The sequence below is a fragment of the Acanthochromis polyacanthus genome, chromosome 19, assembly GCF_021347895.1.
Source record: "Acanthochromis polyacanthus isolate Apoly-LR-REF ecotype Palm Island chromosome 19, KAUST_Apoly_ChrSc, whole genome shotgun sequence".
NCBI classification, from domain to species: domain Eukaryota; kingdom Metazoa; phylum Chordata; class Actinopteri; family Pomacentridae; genus Acanthochromis; species Acanthochromis polyacanthus.
The window spans coordinates 16,840,625-16,866,331 of record NC_067131.1 but is presented as its reverse complement, the minus strand read 5'-3'; the positions used below and the strand labels follow the sequence as shown (position 1 = coordinate 16,866,331).

General features: G+C 40.3%; 3 protein-coding genes across 3 annotated transcripts in view; 2 read left to right on the top strand and 1 right to left on the bottom strand.

The window, feature by feature from the left end:
- baiap2l1a (BAR/IMD domain containing adaptor protein 2 like 1a) overlaps positions 1–12,672 on the top strand; it is a 39,768-nt gene extending 27,096 nt beyond the window's left edge. Inside the window, exons 11-14 of the mRNA XM_022197621.2 lie at positions 4,265–4,324; positions 4,422–4,569; positions 9,373–9,413; positions 10,715–12,672. Of these exons, the coding sequence (XP_022053313.1) occupies positions 4,265–4,324; positions 4,422–4,569; positions 9,373–9,413; positions 10,715–10,787 (322 nt within the window). The 3' untranslated portion in view covers positions 10,788–12,672. The remainder of the gene's footprint in view (positions 1–4,264; positions 4,325–4,421; positions 4,570–9,372; positions 9,414–10,714) is intronic.
- A 1,712-nt stretch (positions 12,673–14,384) lies between these two features.
- tecpr1a (tectonin beta-propeller repeat containing 1a) overlaps positions 14,385–25,707 on the top strand; it is a 20,579-nt gene continuing 9,256 nt past the window's right edge. Inside the window, exons 1-15 of the mRNA XM_022197623.2 lie at positions 14,385–14,559; positions 16,906–17,145; positions 17,771–17,953; positions 18,060–18,182; positions 18,284–18,403; positions 19,333–19,507; positions 19,600–19,700; positions 21,719–21,820; positions 21,964–22,112; positions 22,280–22,881; positions 23,145–23,290; positions 23,389–23,544; positions 24,230–24,379; positions 25,095–25,252; positions 25,356–25,586. Of these exons, the coding sequence (XP_022053315.1) occupies positions 16,921–17,145; positions 17,771–17,953; positions 18,060–18,182; positions 18,284–18,403; positions 19,333–19,507; positions 19,600–19,700; positions 21,719–21,820; positions 21,964–22,112; positions 22,280–22,881; positions 23,145–23,290; positions 23,389–23,544; positions 24,230–24,379; positions 25,095–25,252; positions 25,356–25,586 (2,621 nt within the window). The 5' untranslated portion in view covers positions 14,385–14,559; positions 16,906–16,920. The remainder of the gene's footprint in view (positions 14,560–16,905; positions 17,146–17,770; positions 17,954–18,059; positions 18,183–18,283; positions 18,404–19,332; positions 19,508–19,599; positions 19,701–21,718; positions 21,821–21,963; positions 22,113–22,279; positions 22,882–23,144; positions 23,291–23,388; positions 23,545–24,229; positions 24,380–25,094; positions 25,253–25,355; positions 25,587–25,707) is intronic.
- bhlha15 (basic helix-loop-helix family, member a15) overlaps positions 24,605–25,707 on the bottom strand; it is a 22,249-nt gene continuing 21,146 nt past the window's right edge. Inside the window, exon 6 of the mRNA XM_022197624.2 lies at positions 24,605–25,174. The gene's annotated coding sequence lies outside the window, so the exon portion shown is untranslated. The remainder of the gene's footprint in view (positions 25,175–25,707) is intronic.

Below are 25,707 nucleotides of genomic sequence, written 5' to 3'. Positions count from 1 at the left end.
GCCAAATAGCAATATCTGACACAATAAGCAAAGTTTTTCAAATCAAATAAATTTTGGTTGATGGCTGAATCAATGACTAGACATATACATGAACCTTAAAAAAAATGTATGTTTCATTTATATTTATCTTCATTTTTCATCTGTCTACTACATTCAGCTATTACTGCAAACTCAAAGTGCAATTATAGTGATTATATTCAACATTTTAAGACTTTTTGTAAACTCAGGCACTTTCATTGTCTTGAAAAGTGGTCTATTATGGGCTGGCTACACCTTTTACTGGTACCAGAACTGTCGTAGCTAATGTGTCCACAGGATCGCCCATTCATTGTCTATGTGAAACGCACCGCATTGCACGCTTGTTGTGTTGCAGCATATTTCAAGCTGCGTCCCCCCAGAGCTCATTTGCATAAAGTAGACCTGACTTCTACTTTAAATGCAAATTCGGTGCGGGCAGCGGAGGTCCGACGTATCGCGAAATATGTGTTAAACGTCTAAACTAGCCATCATTGAACTAAAACGAGAACAGATTCAGCAGCTTATTTCTTTCCTCGAATGCTTGCGAAGATACTTTTTGCTGAATCTTCTTCGCGGTTGGCAAACAGACTTTAGCTTCATTACTGCCACCTACTGGGCTGGAGGGTGCACCAGTGTTACCAGCGTACCAGAAATTGGGAAACTGAGAAAGGTGCGATTGAATGCGTTATTTTTTTAAACGTGTTATTTTTTCTGTAATTAACTAATTAAAAAACTAAATTAACTTGTTAAAATCCCAGCCCTAGTTTTTAGCATATTGTTAATGCAGACATGTAGAATGAAGGAATTTTGATGAAATATTAGAATTTTAAGATTAGATTTGGTTAAGTTTCATAATAAAATATCAAGTAACAGATGAGTAGTTAATGAAATGTCAGAAAACTAAAAATACAACGATTCTTTCTAAAAGTTGACATGCTTTTCGAACCCACTGACAGGTTTTGGGCTTCAGAGGGTTGAATTTTAGTTTTTAAATCCTCGTCAGAAAGAACTAATTTGCACAGAGTAGACAAAGTATTGAGAGACCAGCAAATACATTGTTAGTTTTGTTTTTTTTATGGGATTTGTTGGCAGAAATATAACAAACAAATGAAAAAATGTGAAAGTACGCCTGTGTTATCCGTTACCCTTACAGCTGGGTAGGATATTCAGAGTTTATTAAGGCTCAAATAACCATATCTCAACCTGCCAGAATACAGCCTTATTGTGGATTCCGTCCCTCATATTTTTTATTTAAATGCAATCTAAATACAACTGCTGGCACACCCACGAGAGGAAGTGTACTTTCATTCCAGCAAATAAGCAGCAGCAGTGACACACAGGCGTTTTTTACATAGCTCAGGTGGCCTCGAAACACTGAGTATGTCAGGTATGTTCGACATGACAGTTGTAAAGCTTGATCTCTCCCTGTTTCTGCTGCTGCTGCCCTGCCTAACAACACTGAACACACATGCAAATAATCCAGCTGCAGATACCCGAAGAAAAGTGAGAGAAATAAATATGGTAGCCAGTGTTTTTAAAAGAGCAGGTAAGATGGAATCCCATCTTTGTAGCAGCTGCGACTCCAGAGAAAGAGAAAAATGTTCTCAGGTGCTTGTTAAAATCCCTTCCCCCTTAATATTCCTCCACACAAGCACTGCAGTTGTTAGCTTTGTGTGTCTCGTTGCTCAGATTACTTGGTTTGAAAATGTTTACACACACCAAGTTGTGTTTGTATATGTAGCTAAGTTGCCTCTGACTTGTGTAATTACAGTCATGCAGATCGATTAAAGCCCATAATGCAGGATTATGGAGCGCTTACGGTCTGTGTCACTTGTTTCTTCACTCTCCGTCTGAAAGAAACGAACAGGAGCCCTCTGTGCTCGCTGTGTGTGTGTCATTAAGTGGCATTTCAAATTGAAGTGGTTTTACAGCAGTCAGTGGTTGGTTGGTTGGACATGTTGGGATGCCTCACCGTACATTCTGTTTCTTAGCAACAAATCCAGTGCACTGGGCTGATAAGCCATCTTTTTCTGTAGACGTGACTTGGAGACAACTTCTGAGTCTTAGCGCACAAAATCTCTCTTTCTTTCATATATTTCATCTCCGATTCGTGCATCTGATTCAAGTGTTTTGTCTGCAGCACTGATTCACAATTATATTTACTCCCAAACCCTGAAAAACAGATCACATGCAGTGTCTGATATGCATACAGAATCATCTGTGAATATTTGTAATATTTTGTCATGCAACTCAGGCAGGCTGAGACTCACTGATGTACATCATCTAATACGGATGGAGAGATTTATTTCTTTAGGTAATTGAACAACTGGCAAAAGTATTATCTGTAATGTATTTTTGCAGTGTTTTGTTGGTTCAACTTCTTCTTTTTTCATATTTAATTACTTCTTATTTAGTCCTAAAGCATTGTGTTTGACATGGAACTAAGGAAGAGTAGTGATTGCTGCAGTAACAATTAACCTCCTGAAGTAGTTTTTGCTTGTTTTTTTGCTCCTGTCGTATTTGACTCACTGTAAGCTCATTTTTCACAGGACTATAAATCCAGCACCTTGATGGAAACAGTACAAACATGCCTAGAAGCAGAGAGGCAAAACCCTCTTGGTGTAACTTTTTTTGTACAAAATTGGAGAAAACATCAAAACATTTTTCCAACTGCCAACAGATGTTACTAACAATGGAAAAATAGTTTAGTTCCTATACTTTTCTCCTGTCTGCTCTGTGTACAGTAAACACAGTTCAGCCCAGCGCACCTGAAAAGTTACAGAATTTTTGTCACATGACTGTTAGTTACTAATGGCTTCACAGTAGTGCAGAGTAGTGCAGAATTTTTACTTTTTCACAGAATCTTGTTAGAATACACAATGTATTTTTGGCACATTTTGAAATGAGGCATTTGGCTAAGTTTCCTGGTGGAACTGCATGTCACACATGCTTGGTCGCTTAGCTCTCAGAAAATTGAAAAATCCAACAATTGGGTCAATATTTTAATTGTGGGATTTTTTGTATCATAGTTGACATTTTTGCTGTTTTCAGGCCTAAAATCAACATGACCGCTTGTGCCCAAACACCACATAGCATTTTTAGAGACAGATTCTTCTAAATAATATATATACAATTGAGTAAAAATGAAATTTAAAATAATTTACAAATTGTATTAACACTGTTGACGTGGTAAATCCACACTTGACTCATACGCTACTTTATAGTAAATAACTAAGAAAGAGGAGAAAGAGCATACCTTGGATTCTCGCCAGTCTTTTTTTCTGGAGGAAATGACATCATGTGGAGCAGGTCATGTGATCTGGAATAAACACACTTCCTTGAGAGGTGTTTTTGTAATAGTAACTTACTTGAAAGTGATTTCTTGGACACAGATACAGTTAGTTATTTTCCATATAAAATGTGGTATTTAGCCATAAAAGAAATATTTGTCATGATTATCTCAACTTAATAAGAAGAACACAATCAAAACAACATTTGAATGAGCTCATTTTATTATTGTTTAGCTAATTAGAAGGTGGTTGTTATTAAATTCGGACGGTTATTTAGTCTATTTAGTGACACCCAGTCATTTTTATTAATAAGTGATTGTTTCCATAATAAATAATTATGGAATTTGTAAAAACGTGATCAGAAAACATTAATTTTTGTTACTTTTAATAAAAATGTATGCAAGATATGTCCTGTAAACTTCAAAAGTCCCTCAATTATATATTGACCCTATTCTGACCCTATTATTTTCCTTGCTTTCCCACCACTCCCTCTTCTCCCATCCCTCCCCCTTGCCCTCCTCTGTCCCTCTCAACCCGCCTGGCCAGCAAGCAGATGGGTCCCCCCTATATAGAGCCGAGTTCTGCTCGAGGTTTCTTCCCTGTTAAAAGGGTGTTTTCCTTGCCACTGTCGCCTTTGGGCTTGCTCTGGGGGTCAGGCATATGGGTTCTGTAAAGCGTCTTGAGACAATTTGACTGTAATTGACGCTATATAAATAAAATTGAAATTGAAATTGAAATTGAAATTGAAATTGAATTCTCTCTGTCTGTACAGTTTTTTGGCTCGGATTGATTGTACAAACTTGGTGATTTTCTGCAAAGATATGCCCTTCAAACCAGCACATGTTGGGGTGCTGGTTAATAGTAATCATTGAAAAATAAAGAAACCGTGTGGCTCCCTGTGTACAGATCTTTTATGATGTTTTTGATGTTGTGGTGTTTGTGTTCTCTGTTATCAGGCGGGGCTGGTTTCCCTCTTCCTACTGCAGACCTTATACTGAGCCAGTGATATCAAATAGGTAAGAGAACAACAAACAGAACACCAGGAAGTGAATCGATGAGTTGTTTTGCAGTTGATGTTTGGTAGCTGAAGATTCATATCATGTATCTATGCAGCAATCTGGGCACGCCGGTGCGCAGTCTGAGTGTGGTCAGTCTGCCTGAGCAGGAGGAGGAGGAGCCGGTGCTGCTGCCTCCACCAGACTACAGCGACGACATCGACTCCAGGCCCATGATTCTCTCAACGCCTTCACCACAAAACACGGTCAGTAGCAGGACCTAAGTCCTCATTGAACAACATGTTGTTTGCTGCAGTGGTTAAATCAGCACTAAATTAATTGTTTTAGAATGTGTCATCCCATCATTGACTGTCTATAGATTTATAAAATAGCTCTCTGATGGCAGAAAGATTCAGTCTCCCTCTAATAGCACAGCCTGCCATCTCTGTGCCTTCACCTCGTCTTAATTTGATGGTTTGCTTTTATGTCAAACATCTATGACTGGTAGAACTGCTTTTAGTGACCTGTGTGCAGCTCAGTGATGCCATTTTGCAGGAATTGTACGAATCGTGCGCTTTACGGAAATCACAAAATGAAGAAAACCAACTAAAACACAGGCTTTAGGTTGGGGGTGTTTACCAGCAACATACTAACAAATTGTTTTGTACAAATGACTGTTTTAAACTTCTTTGTTGTTCTTCAAGATGGTTGCTGGTTGTGACTTAAAGAGGCTGTTCTGTGAATGTGGTTACCGCAATGTTTTTTTTTATTAATCTGATTTGTCACTCTTTCAAACACTAATACTTTATCATCCTATCAAAGAAACATGCTGGTCATGAAATATTTACATTATCCAATATGATTTATGTATTAGGAGTGCGTTGTTTTCTACAAAAACAGCCATCTTCCACTAGAACTTTTGGTTGTCATGTACATTTATAAAGCTTGATTTAGCTTTTTCTAGCATTTATTATAAGAATATAAGTAGTAAGACCAAGAAAACTATTGCTGCCTGCTTTCCAGATCATAGACAGTTAGATTTATTCTTTTGTTTATCAAGAAAATTTGCTTTAATCTGATCAGTGAGTTCAAGTTCGTGACGTTTATGAAATTGCACCGCCATGCTTCAGTGGTGTTCTCAAGAGCAGCATGCATGGTGATATCTGAAGTGAATTTGTCATAAATCACCCTCATACATGGATCAAACACTCATAAATAATTTAGCAAATGATCCAATATCAGTATTTTAGAGACATCCTAAGATTTTGCAAATTATATTTTCACATCCTGCTTGTCTTTTGCACAGTGGTGCTTGGAAGTAAATGCTAAATCAGTGTGCTAACATGCTCACAGTAACAATGCTTACATATTGTCCATGCAAGTAATATTAACCAGGTTGTTAGCTTAGCCTGTTAGCCGATAATGCTACTCAACACTCACAAAGTACAGCTTATTAGTTTTGCAGAATTTCATTATAAGCCAACATAGGAAATGTATCAGAAAGTTGATCAGGTAATGATTTTAGATTTCAAAAAATCACCAAAATCATTCTCTCTGTAGCACATACTGCACTAATCCCAGACACCAAGGCAGAACTCTCTCTCTCTCTGATGTCAAGCTTTATATTATGAGTACATAAAAACTACAGCCCCTATTAAAGAATAACAAGCATGGCAGTCAGTAACCCTCAAGTTATTTGATCATTTACTGTCTTGAAACTTATCCGGCCCTCTTTGTCCCATTGATGTCGATGAATCAAAACCACTCAACCCAATCATGACCTCGACTGTTTTGTTGACATTTAGCCTGTGAACATCCACGGCTTTCAAAATACATACAAATCACATAAACAACCTCATGACAAACAGCTCAGAAAGGCTCTATCCCAGGTGTGTATTTTCAGCATTGTTGGAAATGTCAGTGGGACTGACAATGAGATTTTCTTATTTCCATAACAAAAGTTCCTACTCAACTTCGGCTCTCCGTTTCACTTTGAACCACAGATTTAATTTAGAGGAACAGCGAAGTCGTTTGGATTCATCATCTGGAGAGCAGCGAATGTCTGAACCATAATTTCATGGCGGTCCATCCAACAGATGTTTAAATATTCAAGTCAGGACCAAACAATGTAGAGCCAAATTATTAAAAGCTAAGATTTTGGAGTTTGCCTTTTTGCTGCGCTTCTTGACCAAGTCCTTAATGTCTGCAAACTGTAGCTCTTTTGATGTCTGTGAAAATTTCCATGCATTACACGTTCTAGAAAAGGTCTCGTGTTTCCTTCCTGGCTCAGTCGTCACACGTTCCACACCCAAACTGCAAAATGCCATTAAAGGCTGAACTTTTAGTCTGACTCATCATGTCTTATCAACGTCTCCTTGATGCACAGTCATTGCCTCCACACCTTAAAAGCAGAGCAGTGCCAGAAACACACCTCAATTCCTGTAACCAGTTTAAAAAAATATTTAGATGCATGATTATTTCCTCAAGCAATATGTGGGGCTTAAATGTGGAATGTTTGCATTCTACGGGTCCAATTTGACTGATATGGACTCAAATGCTGTGTCAAGACCAAGAAGAAAACACAAAAGCTGAAACAAAAAGACATGTGAAAAATGTCCCCAGCCAGGTTCTACCAGGTTTTGTTCAAAAATGACAATGCCAGAGGAAAAGGAGAGCGTTACAGAGGGAGCTACAGAGGACAAGAGGGGACAGACACAATTTCATTTTGCGTCGGTTGATTGAAAATGAACTAGTATCTGTCCAGCCGGCAGACAAGCCCAGGCACGCTTCTTTCCCCCTCATCACTGCTGCTCTGCCTGAGCTGTACTCTCTGTACTGTCCTCTGTATCTGCTGCCTCAGGGTTTCACCACATAATAAACTACAGCGAGGAATATACCTTCCCAACATACCTCTCACTTTAAGATTCACACAATTTTACAGCCCTTTTGTAAAACGAAAGCAGCCCAGCAGCGAGGAAAAGCTTTAATAATGCCACATATGAAAAGTCCTTTAATCCCCTTTAACCATTTGTTCAGGTGAAGGCAGGTGTCTGACTGAGCCTGCAGGTTTGTTATGGTGACGACGGGGTAAAGGTGGGCCTTGTCATCATCCCTCTGGGGACTTCAGTTTGCTGAGTTTAGACTCTCAGGCAGTTTTCAAATCCTTCCTCCGCTGCACTAAGAGGGTTTTCTGTTTTGTGAGGCAGACATTGAGAGGCTGGAGGCCCTGAAGCAGTCTCAGTGGACAACACAGACAGACAGCAGCTATAGCACAGGTTTTTTCAGGTTTATAATTAACGTACGTGTGCAATTATTTAACCTGTTTGTACAAAAAATAATTGATAAATAAACCTCTCAACCTATGGATGTTATGTGAACAGCAGCACTGACCTTTGGTCCATGTACGTTACAGTTAAAGTGAAATATGATCATTCTGGAGTCCCTGGAAGATCAATAATTTCATAGTCTGTGTTTAAGTTGGATGATTTTAAGGGTTGAAATTTGAACCCTTCTTAGCCAAAGTGTAACAATCATTCAATTCAGTCCCAATTTACAACATAAAACATCTCAGGACACTTTACATAGTATGGAAAACCTTACAATATTAAATGACAGAGAGAATCCCAATGGATCCAAACAATTACTGACATTAAATTTGAAATTGTATGTCATTTTAGGCAAAAACATGGCTTTTATCAAAGGCTAGATAGCTTTTAACAAGATCAATGTATTTTTGTTAGAATGTTTTCAAATTCCACATTTCTATTGCAACATCTGTCAATAAACCAAGTTAGTTACTGAGTTTTGGGCTGCTGTTGCTGTATATGGCTTTCTGCTAACACTCAGCTGTAATATATACATTTATAATTCCATATTGTACGTCTGCATGCAATGAAACCATAGCTAATACTAGTTTTACACTGATATCTTCCTGGCAATTCGACCTGAAGTGATCATTGGTCAGTAAATCAACACTAGCTTAACTTGAAATTTTGAGTGCAACGATACATCAGTATTGATGACAACTGTGATAGTTTAAGTATGAAATGTTATTATTATGCTGATGATGTTAATAGAACACATATAATAATATAATAACTAATCTAGCAGCAGTAACTGTATGGTTGATCCTGTAATATGGGGACCAAATATCATATATAAATTAATTTATCAGGGTTATAGTTACAGACTTTCACTACTTTCTTGCCGTAATTACCATATAGTGAAATCTGATTTTGTGTGAAATACTGTTTAGGATTTGAGGACCATTTATTGAAAAATGTACGATTGTTGAGAACAGTGTCTGCTCTTAAATGTGCAGCCCAACTGTGGGCAACATCTGAATGTTGACTGCTCTCTAGTGGAGGAGCAAGTTAATGCTTGTTTCCTGCAACTATTAAAATCAATAGTCCTTTAAAGTTTTGTACAAAAGATACAGTATAAATATATGAACCTCACAACACAATCAAATCAGTTACTGTTTGTCAGTGATACACATTGAACAGATAAATGATAAAATCTTCGTTTAAGTCCATGATCTCATCTGATCTCTGAAGAAACCAACACACTCGCAAACTAAGAAAACTCACTTGTTAACAAGAGTTTCTCTGACATATTTATTAAATACTGTTGCACCCATACATTTTCTTTACAACTTCACAGTATTTTATTAGCATATATTTGGTGTCAGTAGCCTTCAGGGCACAGCTCAGGTATTTGTTTATCGTCCCCACGCTCACTTGGCTCTATGCTGCCGATAAGATTATCATTGTCTTCAGGTGAGAGAAATAAAAAGGAGCATGTGTCTCTCACCTGCCTTTCTAGATTGTCTGGATTCCAGACTAGCTGAGGTCTGAGGTTGTTGCATAATGACACATCAAGGAAGAAGGGAAGGTGGGGGGTGCAACTGTTGAAGAGAAATCCTATCAAACCAGTCTGGCGGCTCCGACTCTCTACACAGCTGGAGGGAGGCTGAGTTTTTGTGGTGCCTGTCGTGGTGTGTGTTGAATGTTATTTCTCTTTGTCCACTGGGTCTTCAAGGGTCTGTTCTTCTGTGTTTTTGACAACAGGTTTCTTTAGTCAATGGGACTGCAAAGGCTCCTTTTCTAGGGTGAGTGACCTAACACAACTAACAGACTCACAGATGTCAACAGATGTGTGTGTATTTAAGTCCCTCTCCGGTTAATGTTTAAACCATTACAAACTCATCTCTGTGTATCAAAGTCACATAGTCAGAGGTTTGTTTTCCCAGTAAAGCAATCCCTTAAATATTACATGAAACAGATGCTTTGTTTAGAATGTGGAGGGTTATGACCCATAGACTCCTACTGCTCGCTGCAGTTCAAGCACACCAGCTCATCTACAACACTGTTGAATTATTTTGTGCTACACTATGGCACTAAGTTGTGATATTGGAGTGATTTCATCAAACACACATCATCAAGAAATTTAGTCAAATCAACTCACATTTTCTAATTTAGCTTATGTAAATATATAGTATTTGCTCATTTCTAGTTAGTTGAAATTAGAATGTCTAATTTAGATAGTTTAGATCATTTTCAAAATAAATAACTTGAGCCATTTCTTATAAAGTGTTAATGAGAAACAAAACCAGCATATTAGCAGGCTTCCCAGGCTGCATTGTTAGAGAGTAAATACTCTCCGGGGACCCTTGTTTTTTGGAGTTTAAGTACATAGACATGGTGAAAACTTGCTATGCATCTTTACTGCATGTTAAATTAAGTTGTTTCTTATCATAATGGTTGAAGCAGTTCTTCCCAAGACAAAGAGTAGTTCTGAATTTAGACCTGACACCTACAGACTTTTAATTTATCTCACTGTAACTGAAAGCAGCCTCACAGTTCGTCTGATCCAAAATGGCTTCAATATTAAATAACAAATAAATTCCCTGAACTTAAACACAAAGCAGATCTGTCAATAACTGTTCTTGATGTGACTAGTAGATTCTACATAACCTCTCGAGTTTCTTAAACTTCTTTTTTCAAGTTCAGTTAATGTAACTCAGCCAGTTTTATGTTTTCATAACTCATAAGAAGACTTACATTTACAAGCTGAAAGAACTTTAAAAGATTTACAGTGAACATGTCAGAACTAGAAACTGATTCAGAAGAAGGAAAAAATGAAGTGTAAAGTCCCAGTCGCAGTCCATGTTGTCAAGATGTAATTGATGCCCTGCAGTTTCAGGATGGAGATGCTCAGCCTTGATTATTTTGCTCACGTTCGAATAGAAAAAAAATATTGTAAGTACATGTCAACATGGTTAAGCACTTTATTTACACCGGAGAGGGTCAGTCATGGTCGATTCATGGAAGATGATGAAAACGACAACGAATTAATGAAAATGATGACTTTGAATTTGATGTTAAACCAAATTCCTTTTTCTTCCTGTAGAGGAGGGAATCCATTTGCGACGGTGAAGCTGAGGCCAACTGTCACGAATGACAGATCAGCTCCAATCATCTAACACGAAACACGACAAATTTCTCACCGCTGTTATGCCTTCAGGGGAATCATACAACAATGGGACCCCTGCGACACTCAACATCACCCCAACCCGACATCTCACCAGCCTGCATGCTAGTCTGTCTGAGTCTGCTCTATTAAACAGATCCATCGTTTCATGGCACAAGTGTGTGTTACTGCCAGTGTGTGTTTGACATCAGCCAAAAAAGGGAGAAAAGATTCGTGCACAAAGAGGATGTTTGCATCTGGTTTGAGTTTGTTAATAAGTCACTCCAAAATGAAACTTAAGGCTTTGTCTAACCTCCAACATGTTACTGGAAGTAGTTTGGTGCATTTGCAGTTGCTGCTTCTCAAGTTTAGCTGCCATGTGGTTTGCAAATTGCTTTTGTTGTGAAGCAGTGGCATGCGGAAGTATTTAGCTTACCTGGAAAATAACACGGCAGAGTAATGACGGAAAGCTGTAACCAGTGAGCTGTCATAAAGATAAAATCTCCTCTGAATATCACAGTGTCACGACCAGTAAAAACTACTATGCAAGCGTATAAACATACTAAATGTAGATGTGTTTCATGACCGAAGCATCAAAGATGGGGTTTGATTTCATAAAATCGTAAGAATTATGACTTAAAACTGTACTGAGATATATAAAACCTGAAAGAGCTGAGCTATTTTAAAAAGCAACCAAAAGTTACAGGGCTGTTTTGCATGCAAACTGAAAATGAAAGCACAAGAAAAAAAGCAGTTTGGATTCTCCAGTTTCACTTTTCCACCATACTCAAGCATTTTCCATGCTAGCAATTGCAAAACAGTTGCAACAAAAAGACAACAATGCCGCTACAAATCACATGCATGATATTGTTTGATGTTTTGGGATAAATTTGAGTCACTTGTATGTTTGCATCGACTATATTTGAAGAGCTAAGTTCCCTTCAGTGGTCTAATCAGGCATAAACGACTCCACTGATGTAATGATGAGGAGATAAAGCCTGCACCTTCATTTTGGGTGGACTGTCCCTTGAAGAGATGCTCACACAGTGTCATGAGGTCTGGTTTGTATTTTGATAGAAAGAGCTGCAGATGTAAACGATCGTGACCTGCTAGCGGTGAAGCAGACCGGCACCCAGGTTGTCTTCCTGACTTGCCAAAAAAAAAAAATTAGTTCTATTTTTATTATTCTAATTATTTTTGTCTTTTGAAGAGGTTTTGTGACATACAGAGAATTGTGAGAATGAAGGGAGAGTGATGAGCTGGGAGAAGGGTTTGTCTTTAGAGTGAAGGCAGAGCAGCATGTCCCCGTTTTTAATGAGGAGGCTATTTATATGCAGTAAGTTTGTATGAGATGTATTTAAATAAATATGTATGCCGAAGTCTATGCTATGTAGGTTCCCCTTTGAACACGACAGCCGCTGTGCTCGATCTGAGCCACGGATCCCACTGTGGTTCAGATTTTCCTGCTGGTATGTATTTTAAATGGGTAAAAATGACCTTTTGATGAAGGGACTTTTTTTTCACTCCTAATGGTTTCACTGTTGTTTCATGTAGATTCTGTGCCCAATACACAGTTTATGCAAAATGAAAACGTGCTCACTAGTGGACATTTGAATTGTATGCGAATAAAGTGACTCATTGTAAAAAGTATTAACTATTTTGTGAGGAAAAGGACTTTTTTGACATGTTGTTTTTTGTTTTTTTTTTGCTTTACCAAATGCACCTGTATGATGAGACTAATGACACGGTGTATTGATCCGCATAGACCCACTGATGTAAGTGAAGCCGTCACACTGACATAGTTATTACATGCTTTCTTCAGAGTACCTTGCCACTGTGTTGAACCATGTAGTCTTTTTTTCTCAATAAAACATGATAAAGTCTGAAAAGATAACTCATTTTCCTTGTCTGTCACTGACTTCTTTATTTGACTTTTTTATGTTTCGCTCAGGGCTGCACAGTGACGTAGTGGTTAGCAATTTTGCAAGAAGATCCCTGGTTCGTGTCCTGGCTTTCCTGGGATCTTTCTGCATGGAGTTTGCATGTTCTCCCTGTGCATGCGTGGGTTTTCTCCGGGCACTCCGGCTTCCTCCCACAGTCCAAAAATATGCTGAGGTTAATTGGTTACTCTAAATTGCCCGTAGGTGTGAATGTGAGTGTGATTGTTTGTCTGTGTATGTAGCCCTGAGACAGACTGGCGACCTGTCCAGGGTGTCCCCTGCCTTCGCCCGAGTCAGCTGGGATAGACTCCAGCACCCCCCGCGACCCTTGTGAGGATAAAGCGGTGTATAGAGAATGGATGGACGGATGGATGTTTCACTCAGCTGAGGTGGGGAAGGTAGCTTTGATCTTGATTTAACATTAGTCTTAGTTTTTTGGCTTCTCCGATCACACACATGAAAGATCCAAGAGCAACTTATACTTCTGTAAGAATAAATTTTGAATAAAAATGAGACAATAAAAGATTTAAGCAACGGAGAAAATCATAGTGAGACAGAACTACAAAAAAGACAGATACATTTGTACGACAAGATGCCTCCAACTGTGCAACACAACCCTCTGATGGACACCCGACAACAAAATATGTTTCTAACCATGAAGCACAAAGAGTTAGAGAGGAAGTTGATGGAGTTGAATGTAATTGCTCATCTGCTCCTGTCTGCTGTTGCTCTTTGGAAAACAACCTCTGCAGCTTTATTCCACTGAACCTGCACAACAGTACGACAGACTCAGCTTTAGATGATATATTTCAATGTATTTTTACAAGACAACTGAGTTTTACTTTTCTATTTGTCCTTTCGAATTTTCTAATATTTACTATTAATAGTCACAATGAAAAAATATCACAGGAATTGAAATTCTACATTCTTTCAAAATGTTGCAGTAATCCTGAATTACTCCTCCAAACATTTTTTTTTGTCTTTTTTTCCCCAAATCTTATGTGCACAAGTTGCTATTTTGCAATGAACATAAATTCAGTTGTCACAAAAAGTGTCATTCTTATTGGTGACCTCATAAAAATTCCAACACAGCTTCACCCTGAGCAAGTGTATTAACAAAAATGCAAGTAACCAACCTAAAAAAATCCACTTTGAAAAATGTTAAAATGGGGGTAATATGCAGTTAAAAAATAATTAAATTGAATAATTATTTAAAATAAATGTAAACATTTCTATGAATTAGTCCTCCTTACTTCTAAAAGCTTATTTTTGTGATAGATTTTTAAAAAATATTGTTATTATTATCATTATTGTTGTTGTTGTTGTACGTTAATATTATATATCGCAGCATATAATTAATTTAGAATTATAAAATAAATATTTATTATTGTTGTTTTTCTATTATTATGAAATAGCAACATGGCTAAAGAAATATTCTGTCCTTATTTGTTGCAAGATAACTTACACCTTAATCACTAATAAGCGTACTGGTCGCCTTATTTAAATGCAGCATAAACTGTACTTGAATCAGTTCTTCCTGTCCCCACTGAGCATGACTGTGTTTGTTTGTTTGTTTGTCTGCCTCCTGTTGATCAGTTCCTGGTACAGCCGCTCCCTCTGCTGGACGTTGACGGTACTAACACCTGGTGTCTCTGGATCAGCCAATAGGAGCGCAGCATGAGCCGCATCACTTCCTGGTTGCTACAGCTCTCAGATTATGATGTGAATGTCAGCAGCCACGGTCCACATTATGGTTTAGGTTGCTTCCATTCATCTCCAGCTGCTCAATGAACACTGTTGTCGTCCCTCCAGCGCCGGCTGAAGCTTTATGAGAGGAAGCTCGAGGTTTGTTTGAACTCTGTTAATTTGCTATTTGTAGAGAGCTAAGCCTGTAAGCTGCACCAAAACCAAGCCGAGTGTTGTCGTTAAAGCTAAAGCTGGTTTTACTGGACAACCCATGTTACTGAATATTTCTCTCCCCTGTCATTCCTCCTACTGTATACTGTCCATTAATGCTAATTTGACAATGCTAATATGCAGCTACGTGTCTTATTACACAAACATCACGTATAAACCAATATTGTTGTGTATTTAATAGTAGCGTCGTCTTTGAAGCTATATGTTGGGCTTTATGATGCCTATTTTCTTTGTTATTAAAATGTACAGTATAGTGCATGTGAGTGACAGGAAACGCCTTTTAGCAGCATCACAGTCCCTGCTGGTTACTACATAGGTGCTGTGAAATGGAGACCACTTGCAACAAGCAGTGAGTCAGATGTGTTTACAGTCCTTTCACATGTTCACACACAGCAGGCTTTAACATCAAGAAGACTAAAGGTACAGGAAGTAGAATGTGGGTCAGTAAGTTGATGCTGAACAGAGAAATGGAACAAAAAGTGGTGTAAACAAACTGTCATTTCAACATGTGATTCTGAGTAAAATTTACAGCTCTGCTCTGCTGTAAGGTGAATTTTTACCCCTTATTTTCTTATTTTCTAGGGCTGAACGATTAGTCAATTATAAATCAAAATCACAAATTAAGACAATGCAGTTATCAACAGGCTACTATTTAGGATATACATTATGTAGTACTGAACTCTGGGTGTGTTTTAGTTATTATTATTACTTTATTAAATTTGATTGCTCCTCCTAAACCATAACTAAATCACCTTCCGATTTCAGTTTTCCTACAGAAAGGCCTTCTTATTTCCTTATTATGATAATTTTATTTTTTCTTATAATTTATTGATTTAATCTAACACAGTTACAGCACTTATGTTAGATTGTTCTATGTTCTACTCTACACTTCTCATCCTTGCATTAAAACCTAAATCAGTGAATGTTTTTGTGGTATTTCGTATTAATCTTTATTTACACAGTAAATATTGAATGAAATTTCATTATCTGTCACTAAAAAGTAGTATTTTGTTCAAATCGTTCAGCTCTAGTTTTTTGGCTGCATGTAGATATACAGATATAAGTAGCTGCTTACTGCTGAACTGGAGGTTGCATGGATTTATACTGTTCATAAGTATAGTTTCTGTTTGAACATTGAAAGAGATACATTGTGTGGTGGGCCTGAAGGTAAGAATTTATGCTTAGGGTTAGGGTTAGGGCTTGACTCCGCACCATCATCTGCTCTGCTACATGTGCTGCCAACAGTGCTGATAGTATTGAAAACAATGGAGTCAGAGGCACTCAGATAGATTCTCAAAATATAACTAAGATGATTGTTTTCAAATAAATTTTCATGGTTTCATTCTTAGACCTAGACCTTTGTAGACACACACACTAAAAGTACGAGTCGAGACGAGAATTTCATGAATGCCATTTTCGACTAATCCTTAGTTTATGATAAGAAAATTTCAAAAACATCAGAGACAGTCAAGCAGAAGGCTCCTGATCATTTAAAAAGAAATCACCCATCTCTATTTTTTTCCCTCTGGCTTTCGCTACACAGATTTTCTACCATCTGATCCATGTAGGTTGAATTTGGACTTGAATAACACAAATCTCCAAAATATTTCTATACATGTTGTTTTGCAGCTTTAATCCTTGCTGCCATATTATTTGAACAGATACATGGTTTTATATCATTCTCCTCCGTATCCAAATACATTGATTCTGTTTATAATAATTTGTCAACTCGGCTGTATCTACCGAGCTGTTTGTCGCTGTCTTTCTGCACCTTCTATTCTTATCACAACTCCTCCTTTTTTATCCTTGTGACAAACCGTGTGGGATGAAAGAATGAGATTTTTTGCTGATCAGACAAAAAGCATGCAAACAAGCTATGTTTGGCCTTTTGTCGGAGCCCACTGCACTTTCTTTTGCCGTTTGCTTTTAACAAACCAGCTCCGAGGTCATTTGTGATGGATGAGGTCAGTTATGTTCCCAAAGCTGCTGCGAACAAAGTCACAGTTCACATTAAATTACATAATTCACATTGGAGCGTTGTGTTCATGCTTTTTCGAGTGACAGTGATTTGTTCATTTTAGCAGAAAACGCTGGTTTGTGTAATAAATGTTTGTGTGTTTGTAACCTTGACTACAAGGTCGGTTCTGCGTCAGTCATGTACTAGAATGAGGTGATGTGGGTGGTACTTGTTGTTCTCCTGCATTGTGAAAAAGACGCTGAGATCTCAAAGCGACGTGACCAGCATTCGCCCACTGCCTTCCTCCTCTTCCTCAGGGTCCAGGTGCAGCCATGCCTGTCTCCCTGCTGTGGGCGGTGGATGTTTATGGGCGGGTCTACAGCCTGTCTACGGCGGGGCAGCAGTGGGAACAGTGCCGCGATGCCCAGATGGAGTTCAAGCGGGTGACAGCGGCTCAGCAGTGCTGCTGGGGCATCGCCTGCGACAACAACATCTACCTGAACGTCCACGCGTCTGACCTTCCTGTCCGCTACCAGGAGGAGACCTACGAGAATCAAGTGGGCCTCTTTCTCCTATCAGCGAGTCACTGTTCACACTTCTTTACTGCTTTGATAGAAAAATATTCCTTGTATAGTCATTTTTGTGGATGAAGGATACCAAAGGAAGAAACAGTAGATTTGGTTTTCTTTTTTTCCCTACAGTAGTAGAATTGAAAGTTCAAGTTCCCCACTGAGCGACTAGTAACATCCTCATACAACAGTGTCCACTTCCTCTGATGCTAACTTAAGCTCCTGGTCAGCTGTGTGACGTGACATTCGGAGAGTAGAATCATGTGAATGTAGTTTCAGGCAAAAAAACCCAACCCAAATACAGTGAAAGTAACTGCATGTGGAACTGAAATGGCAGAAAAACACACGCTTCATTACTCTCCTCCTGCATGAGTGCAGCTGTTAGGACCTTCAAGGACTTTGTCACACAGTCGTGTCAGGTTTTGTGCATTAGCTTAGTGCTCTGCAGAGGCCGATCTTGTGACTTCTTCCCAAGTGAACATTCCACCTAAAGTGCTGTAAATTATTTAAGTAAATTTGGGAGAAATTAGACTGGTGTCCCTTCGGCAAGATGAAACAAAACGATGACCCTGTCTGTGTTAAAACACTCCTGGTCTGTCTGTCTTTCTGTCAGAGGTGGAATCCCGTTGATGGTTTCTCAGAGCGTTTGCTGCCGAGCGACCGCTGGCAGTGGAGTGACGTCACAGGGCTGCAACACCAACCTCTGGACAGCTTCCAGCTCCCCTCCAGCAGCTGGGAGTGGGAGGGCGACTGGTACGTGGATGAAAACTTTGAGGGAGAGCCCACAGAGAAAGGGGTGAGACTTTGATGGTTGTTGCTCCTTGCATCCCCCTACTCCAACTTCAGTTTCTGTCCTTTTATTTTCTTCTTTGTGTTGATTATTCAGATGCTTGTGTTTGCAGGGATGGAGCTACGCCATTGATTTCCCCGCCACCTACACCAAAGACAAGAAATGGAACTCCTGTGTCCGTCGCAGGCGATGGCTCCGCTACAGGAGATACAAAGCCATGGACACCTGGGCTAAGGTTGGTAATATACTCTACTGTATCCATGTGTGGTGTGTTCATGTCTCAATGCAGGTTTTTACTTTGCTCACCTGTGTCTCTCCTCCTTTGTGGTCTGACAGATTCCCTCTCAGCAGACGACTCTACCAGACCCTTTCAGCGACATCAGCTGTGGAGGATGGGAGATCAGTGAGGAGCCCAGAGGCCGGTTGTCGCTGTGGGCAGTGTCTCTGCAGGGCAAGGTGCAGCTTTCACACACACACACACACACACACACACACAAATGCAACACCCACTTTTATCCAGGTAGCCATGCCAATGTAGTTGACATCTTTGTTAGCTCATAATTTGCATAAATTAAGTCAGTGGCTGTGTGAAAAGAGCTGTACTTTACTGTTATTTGCACAGCGTTACACTGTTACACTTCTTCTTATTTTTACCTCATTATGTGATGATCCAAGCATACATGAGTTTTTGACCTTTCAAAGTGTGTGATCTTGTCTGCAGTAAGATCGCACACAATCTTTCTACAGCAGATAAACAACTATATTATTATAGCTTGATGCAAATTCTTTTACTCCACTTGCTGTTTTCAGGGTTTCTGCAGGGCATTAAAGAGCATTAATAGTCATTAAATTGATTTCTTGAAAATTAAGGCCTTAAATGGCATTAAAAATCATTAAATTTGATCATAATAATATCATAATAAGTAATTATAGACTGCGGTTGGTCAGATATGTGCATCTGTGTCAACACGCCGAAGCATTGCATAATTGTTCCGGCCAGTCGGGTACAGTTGCCAAAAACTGCATGTTTTCAAAGTGGCCGGCAGGCTGGACCAAGTGGAGGATATCAGTGAAATGGGGAAATGCATATTCCAGCAAAAATGGTTAGAAAGCGTGGAATTCAGAGAATGACTACAGCCTGTGGGTGGTCAGGGGTGGTTTCCAGATTCAGAAATAGTGAAATGTAGAGACAGTTTTCATATAAAAAGCATCTTTTACAAAAAAACAAACCTGTGCAATTTGTTGTGTTCACGGTCGTGGCATGAAAATTTTTACAGTCCAGCATTAAAATGACACCAAAAAGCATTGAATCTGACTGGCTGATTTCTGCAGAAACCCTGTGTTTTGCTATCATTTGATTCTCTACTCTCTTTTCTCTCATTCAGGTGTGGTTCAGGGAGGGAATCTATCACCACAATCCTGAGGGCTCCTCATGGGAGGAGGTGCTTCTCCCAGGGGAGGTGGTTCAGATCAGTTGTGGCCCAGGTGACCTGGTGTGGGCCGTGCTGTGGGAGGGACAGCTCATTGTCAGGGAGGGAATCAGCAGAGATTGCCCCAAAGGTACACAAAGGCTCGCTGTTGGCATTAGAAGGATGTGGTGTGTGCGATGGTGTTTATTTTCTCTGTTGAGAACAATGTTTCTTACACTGCAGGTAGCTCCTGGGCTGTGGTGGAGTCTCCGAGCCCTGATGTGGGAGCGATACATGTAGCCGTGGGAATCAACGTTGTCTGGGCTGTGACCAAGGACAACAAAGTAAGAAAATGCCAAATGCTTGGAACTAATAATGACTACACAGCTGCAAATTAAATGTATCTTTTCCTCTATTGAAAATTCAACAGATAAACCAAAATTTAAGCGGAACACATGAGTCCAACAGAGCTGTACATACACATACACACACAGCTTTCATACAGATTATGGACAAAAAAGGAAATCTTAAAAGATACACAAGTGCTATAGCCCTGTGGCTAAGAAAATAATGAATGGTATAGTTTTACGTGTTATACTCTTCGCAGAGAATTGGATTGGTCTCATGGGATTGACTCAATTCACTGACACCATTTACTAAATATAGAAAACTGCCTTAGCAAAGAAAAACGGACTTCTGTGGTACGCTATGGCTAAATTGGTATTAAGGCAGAAGATATTGGTTGAATTAAATTAGACCTTCTCTTGAACCAATTTGTAGCTCTTAAGAAAAAAAGTCTGCATGTTTTCTCTAGGAAAACAGAACTGGCCATAGTGCACTGATGCACTGTACCTGCAAACCTTTTTAGCTTATTTGAGAACATAAAAAAATAGTATTTGCTGCATGTTAGCTTGTCTTGAATTCGTAATTTTATACTTAAATAGTATTAAAAGTCTGATCTGACCAGTGTGTACCTGCCCGTTATCACATGATTTCCGAATGGAATAACATCAACATTTGAGCCCAACCCAAGACCTAATCAAGAATATAACGCAGCTAGGGCTGAGTACCGAACTTCGATTCTTTAATGGCACCGATCGAAATGTTTCGGTACTAATGAGTATCGAAATAAGCCTTGTCTTTCGGTTCCATGTTCCGGTACTTATCACGTGATTATGATAAAGCAAACCTGTGATTGGCTGTAACATTACACGTGATTGCGGCAAGCCGGAAAAAAACATGCTGCCCATTCACAGACAGGTTTCACATTAGGTACATTGAATTTACTGCAGTTGTGTAGCGTGTCGTCGAAGCAAGAGTACCTGGCTGCAGCAGGAGGTCCCTCTCCGTCGAAGTGGGAAAAGATGCCTCTGAGGTCTAAAACGTGACTCTACTTTTGTAAAATGTACGCCAATAGTGCGCGGTGCAGTATATGCCAAAGCGGGTGGTAAACTCCATCTAAGGCTAAATACCGGCACGAGACCGATAGTCGGCAAGTACCTTAAGGGAAAGTTGAAAAGAACTTTGAAGAGAGAGTTCAAGAGGGCGTGAAACCGTTAAGAGGTAAACAGGTGGAGTCTGCGCAGTCCGCCCGGGGGATTCAACTCGGCGGGCCAGGGGCGGCCGCTCGGTGCGGGAAGATCCCCTCGCGGGACCTCTCACCGGGTACGGGCCGTCCCCCGCCGGGCGCATTTCCTCCTCGGCGGTGCGCCGCGACCGGCTCCGGGTCGGCCAGGAAGGGTCCGGGGGTGAAGGTGGCTCAGTATGTACTGCACTGTACATTGCTTGCAAATGTTCTTTTGCACTGGAAATCACTGGAAAATTAAACTCAAGATGTGAAAAGTAATGTGTAATGCAATTTTCATTCTGTTAGAGTATATATTGTAAAACTGGTATCAAAAAAAGTATCGTTTAGGAACCGGTATCGAAGTGAAGGTATTGGTATTGGTACCGGTATCGAAACTTTTAGATTGATACCCAGCCCTAAACGCAGCCAAGTTAGCATGCCATTTTTAAATTCGATGTCTTGTTTTTTTGTTTTTTTTTTACCTTGATGTACCAACTGCTGTTTGCAAATATTACACTCCACTTTTTGGGCCTTTGTTTTAGCAAAATATAGCCACACTGATTACCTCTTTGTCCTGGTCTTTGGAGTTAACTCCCAGTAAAAGCTTAGTAAACATTAAATAAGTTAGACCTAGCAGTCTCCAAGGTTGTTCACTGCGAGCCTGCTCCTTCTGCCAGTGGTTGATAAGAGCAGAAGAATATTGATATTAGCCATAGCATTTTGTTGATGAATGGTGTTGCCATTGCAGGGATAAAACCCATGACCTCTTCCCACCCTACTCTCCTATTTAACCAGGTTTGGTTCAGGCGTGGCGTGAACTCTCACAACCCCTGCGGCTCCGGCTGGATCAGCATGGTTGGAGAAATGATCACCATCAACGTAGGACTGAACGACCAGGTGATTTCTGGCTGCCCAACACAACATACTGGCACAGCTGTTAGAAATAAACACAACAAAACCTTCCAAACATTCCATAGTTTCATTAGTACATGTTGCGACGTCATGTAAGGGTTTTCTCAAAGTCTTGCTGTTGTGTGTAGGTGTGGGCTCTTAACTGTGAGGATCGAGCTGTATACTTCAGACAGGGTGTGACCTCCAGTGAACTGAGTGGGAAAACTTGGAAGGCTATCACTGTTCCTCGCGACGGAGACCGATCCCACTCCAGCGCCAGTGCAAACAGCCTGCAGAGGTGGATAGGCCTCAGTGGACACACACTCACACACCTCATTAGTTGATTACACACATTAGCTTCCACTAAAAATACAGGCATCTACTCATCAGCATTTGTGCACTATTAAAATGTTTTCTGACACAATACTGATAAATTCAGCTCTTCTTTCTGTCCACTCTTGACAGCGCTGGATGCTATTTCTGTGGTGAGGTGCGTGCTCAGTCGGTTGTCAGCGACGTAGAATCAGATACGGAGAAAGGATCTGCAGATGGAGCAGGCTGCCATGCTGCCTCCGCTTCCCCGGAGTCATTTGTTGACGTCCCCACAGACTCATCTAACCCACCCGCTGACCCTCCCAAGCCCCGCATCCCCAAGGTCACTAGCGACAGCTTCATCTCCGAACTCGTCTCTGATCGAGAGCCGGGAAAGAGCTCCAGAGATATCGGATCAGCCCCTCCTGCTGTCCCAGAAGAGGAGAGCATCCCTGGAGAAGGAGAGGACAAAGCTCCCTGTGCTGGTTCAGCTCTTTCTCCTAGTCAGTCTGGAGGTCCTCTTGATCCGCAGTGGAGTAATGTGGATCTGGAGGAGGCTCAGCAGGCTCAGACTGTCGCAGCGCAGGACGCAGCCGACACATGCAGCCTGTCATCAGTAGCCACCTACACCCTGGCCATGGAGGACCCGTATGGGGCAGATGAGCACCCTCTGTGGGCGTGGGTCAGTGGGGGAGGCTGCTCTGTGGACAGTCACTCCCAACTCAACTGGTTTAACTTCTCTATGAACAATTCAAGTAAGTTCAGTAAAGTAGCTCACGGTTATTGATTGACTGCATATGTTTCAGCTTTTGACTGAATCAGGACTTGAAAGAATATTGGCTGTTGTGGAGGTGAAAGAAAGCTCTGACTCCCGAGAAATTATTCAGCAGCACCTGAATTTAGAGTAATGGTCAGTGTGGCATCTTAGTCGGGGTTAGTTCTATTTAATCTCTCTCTTACACCTGACGAAACCCTGCATTGATGTTTGTTACTGATCTTTCCTCCTCTTTCCATCCAGCTTTGGTTTCATCAGTCCAGTCCATGAGTCTGTCAGTCAGCCCAGCCCAGACGGCAGCTTGGCGCAGACAAATCTTTGAGCAGCTCAGTGAAAGGACCAAGAGAGAGATGGATAATTTCAGACATTATGAACAAGCCATAGAACAGGTACAAGCAGCACAGCAGCACACAGCATGCCTTTTCATTTGTTCTATCTAGTAATATGTTCATTCCCGTCTTTACTTGAACGTGTGCTTCCATCGCAGTCTGTGTGGGTGAAGAAGGGAACCATGCAGTGGTGGAGAGACTGGAAACCACACAAGTGGATAGATGTTCATTTTGCCTTGGAGCAGTTCTCAGGGCCAGATGGCAACAAGGACGGCATCTTGTTCATCTATTACAACTACTATGAGGAGAAGAAGGTGAGACAGATCTGTACAGGCTTTCATGTTCATGTAGTATAGATAGATAGATAAATGTTTAACTTCATTTGTCTCTAGGGGGATATTAGATCATCTTAGCAACCAAACACAATAATATATTAAAGTCAAGAGAGATGAGTGGTGAAAAGAGTTGCCAGTGGATAAATGGGGATACTGGCAGGTAGTCTGATTATAAATAAGATATAGATGAAGGCATAAAGTGCTAAAAATGTTCTTATATGGTCAGTGTTGTAGTTTGGGAAGAGTGAAGAGGGAGAAATGAGGAAGGAATGCAAACCTTACATTAAAAATGTGCCTTTGTTGAAGTGTGAATTCACTGTCACTTTTTATACTATGAACTTAAACACACTGCTTGATCATCTTCTTTTGACTGCAGGCAGATTTCAATTCTTGATACATAATTTCACATCAATGTATCTTTGAAGACCATTTCAAGTCTTTGTCATGGGACAGTCATGCCATTCTAAAACTTCATCTTGCGTTTGTTTAATTCTCCAGGGTTTGCTGATATTCAGTAGATTCAATTAATCTGTCTGCCTGTGCAGTGTTTCCTGTGTTACTGGCTGCCAGATTGTCCCAAATCAGAATATCTACATATATTTGAACCTGTTTTTGCTTTCTGTCTTCTTTTTCTCTTCTTCCCTTCTCGTGCTGATTGTTTAAGTACCTGCACGCCTTCATCAATGAGGTGACCATCCTGGTTCCTGTGCTGAGTGACTCCAAACACACTTTTGCCATCTACACTCCTGAGCGGACCAAACAGAGGTGGCCAATCAGACTGGCAGCTGCCACAGAGCTGGAAATGCATGACTGGGTACGTATGGGAAGAAAAATAGTATCGCACCAGGAGGTATATTTGTGTTGATTATCAGCATATTCTCAAAGCGCATCTAGACTCATGTGGTGTGAGAAACTTTTGTGAATTGTGCAAAAATGAGTAGTTTCTGGGATTTCACAATCTGGACTTGCAATAGAAACTCTTGACACTCATATGTCACATGTTTCAGCTGAGACAGAACGTGTTCTGGCCTTTCTACACTTGCACCAAAATAGAATTTATTATGAGGACACTTTGTATTAACAGACCTTCACCATAAAACATCAGATGGATTAATACTTTATAACAATTTGATTTGCAGAAGCAGACAATTTTTATTTGCTTATCCTGGATTGCACAGATTCTGCATCATAAAAAAATATTTTAGCACCATCTGAAGAAATCACCAATGTTGAATTGAAACTGTAATAGCTCTATTTTCATAAATATGTCTTCTAGCTGAAGTTTACCTCCCTCATTCATCAAACAGCATAAAAAAAGATCAATTTTAGATGGTGAGAGAAACAACATGGTTTAGTATCATTTTTTTGTTTGTTCTGTCTGGTGAAATGCCCACAGGATTTGTATACACATTTTACTGTTTCTGCCATTTGTCTTTTATTCCCTTCTTTCTGCTGCTTCTAATGGCTTCTCATTTGTCTTTCTCTCTCTGGCTTCTTCTGTCTGCCTTCGCCTCCCTCCCGCTCTCCAGCTGGCACTGTTGAGTGTGTCGTGCTGTGACTCCAGGGGGATCCACGGTCCTCCCTCCAAACAGGCCATCTGGTCCATCACCTGTAAAGGAGACATATTTATCAGTGAGCCGTCTCCAGGCCTAGAGGCCATGCCTTACCCGACACCCTGTGACCAAATGTACGAACAACAGACCCATCACTAGACTGTCAGAGCAAGAAAATGACGGCAAACTTCTGATAGATGAGGTGGTGAACATATGAGTTTTCCTTCTTTTTTGCAGGTTCTGGCGGCAGGTCGGAGGCCACCTGCGTATAGTGGAGTGTAACAGCGTTGGGATAGTGTGGGGCATTGGCTATGACCACACAGCCTGGGTCTATACTGGGGGGTACGGAGGGGGCTTCTTTCAGGGACTGGCCAGCAGCACAGATAACATTTACACTCAGACGGATGTCAAGAGTGTCTACATCTATGAGAACCAGAGGTGGAACCCCGTCACCGGTTATACCAACAGGTACTGTACACGACTCACACCGCCGTTTGTTTTGTCCCACTTGGCATTTATGAAACGCGTTTTTGTCAGTAGAAATAATTGCTTAGATGTTTGCGATAATTTGTTTTGTGACCTAATTGTG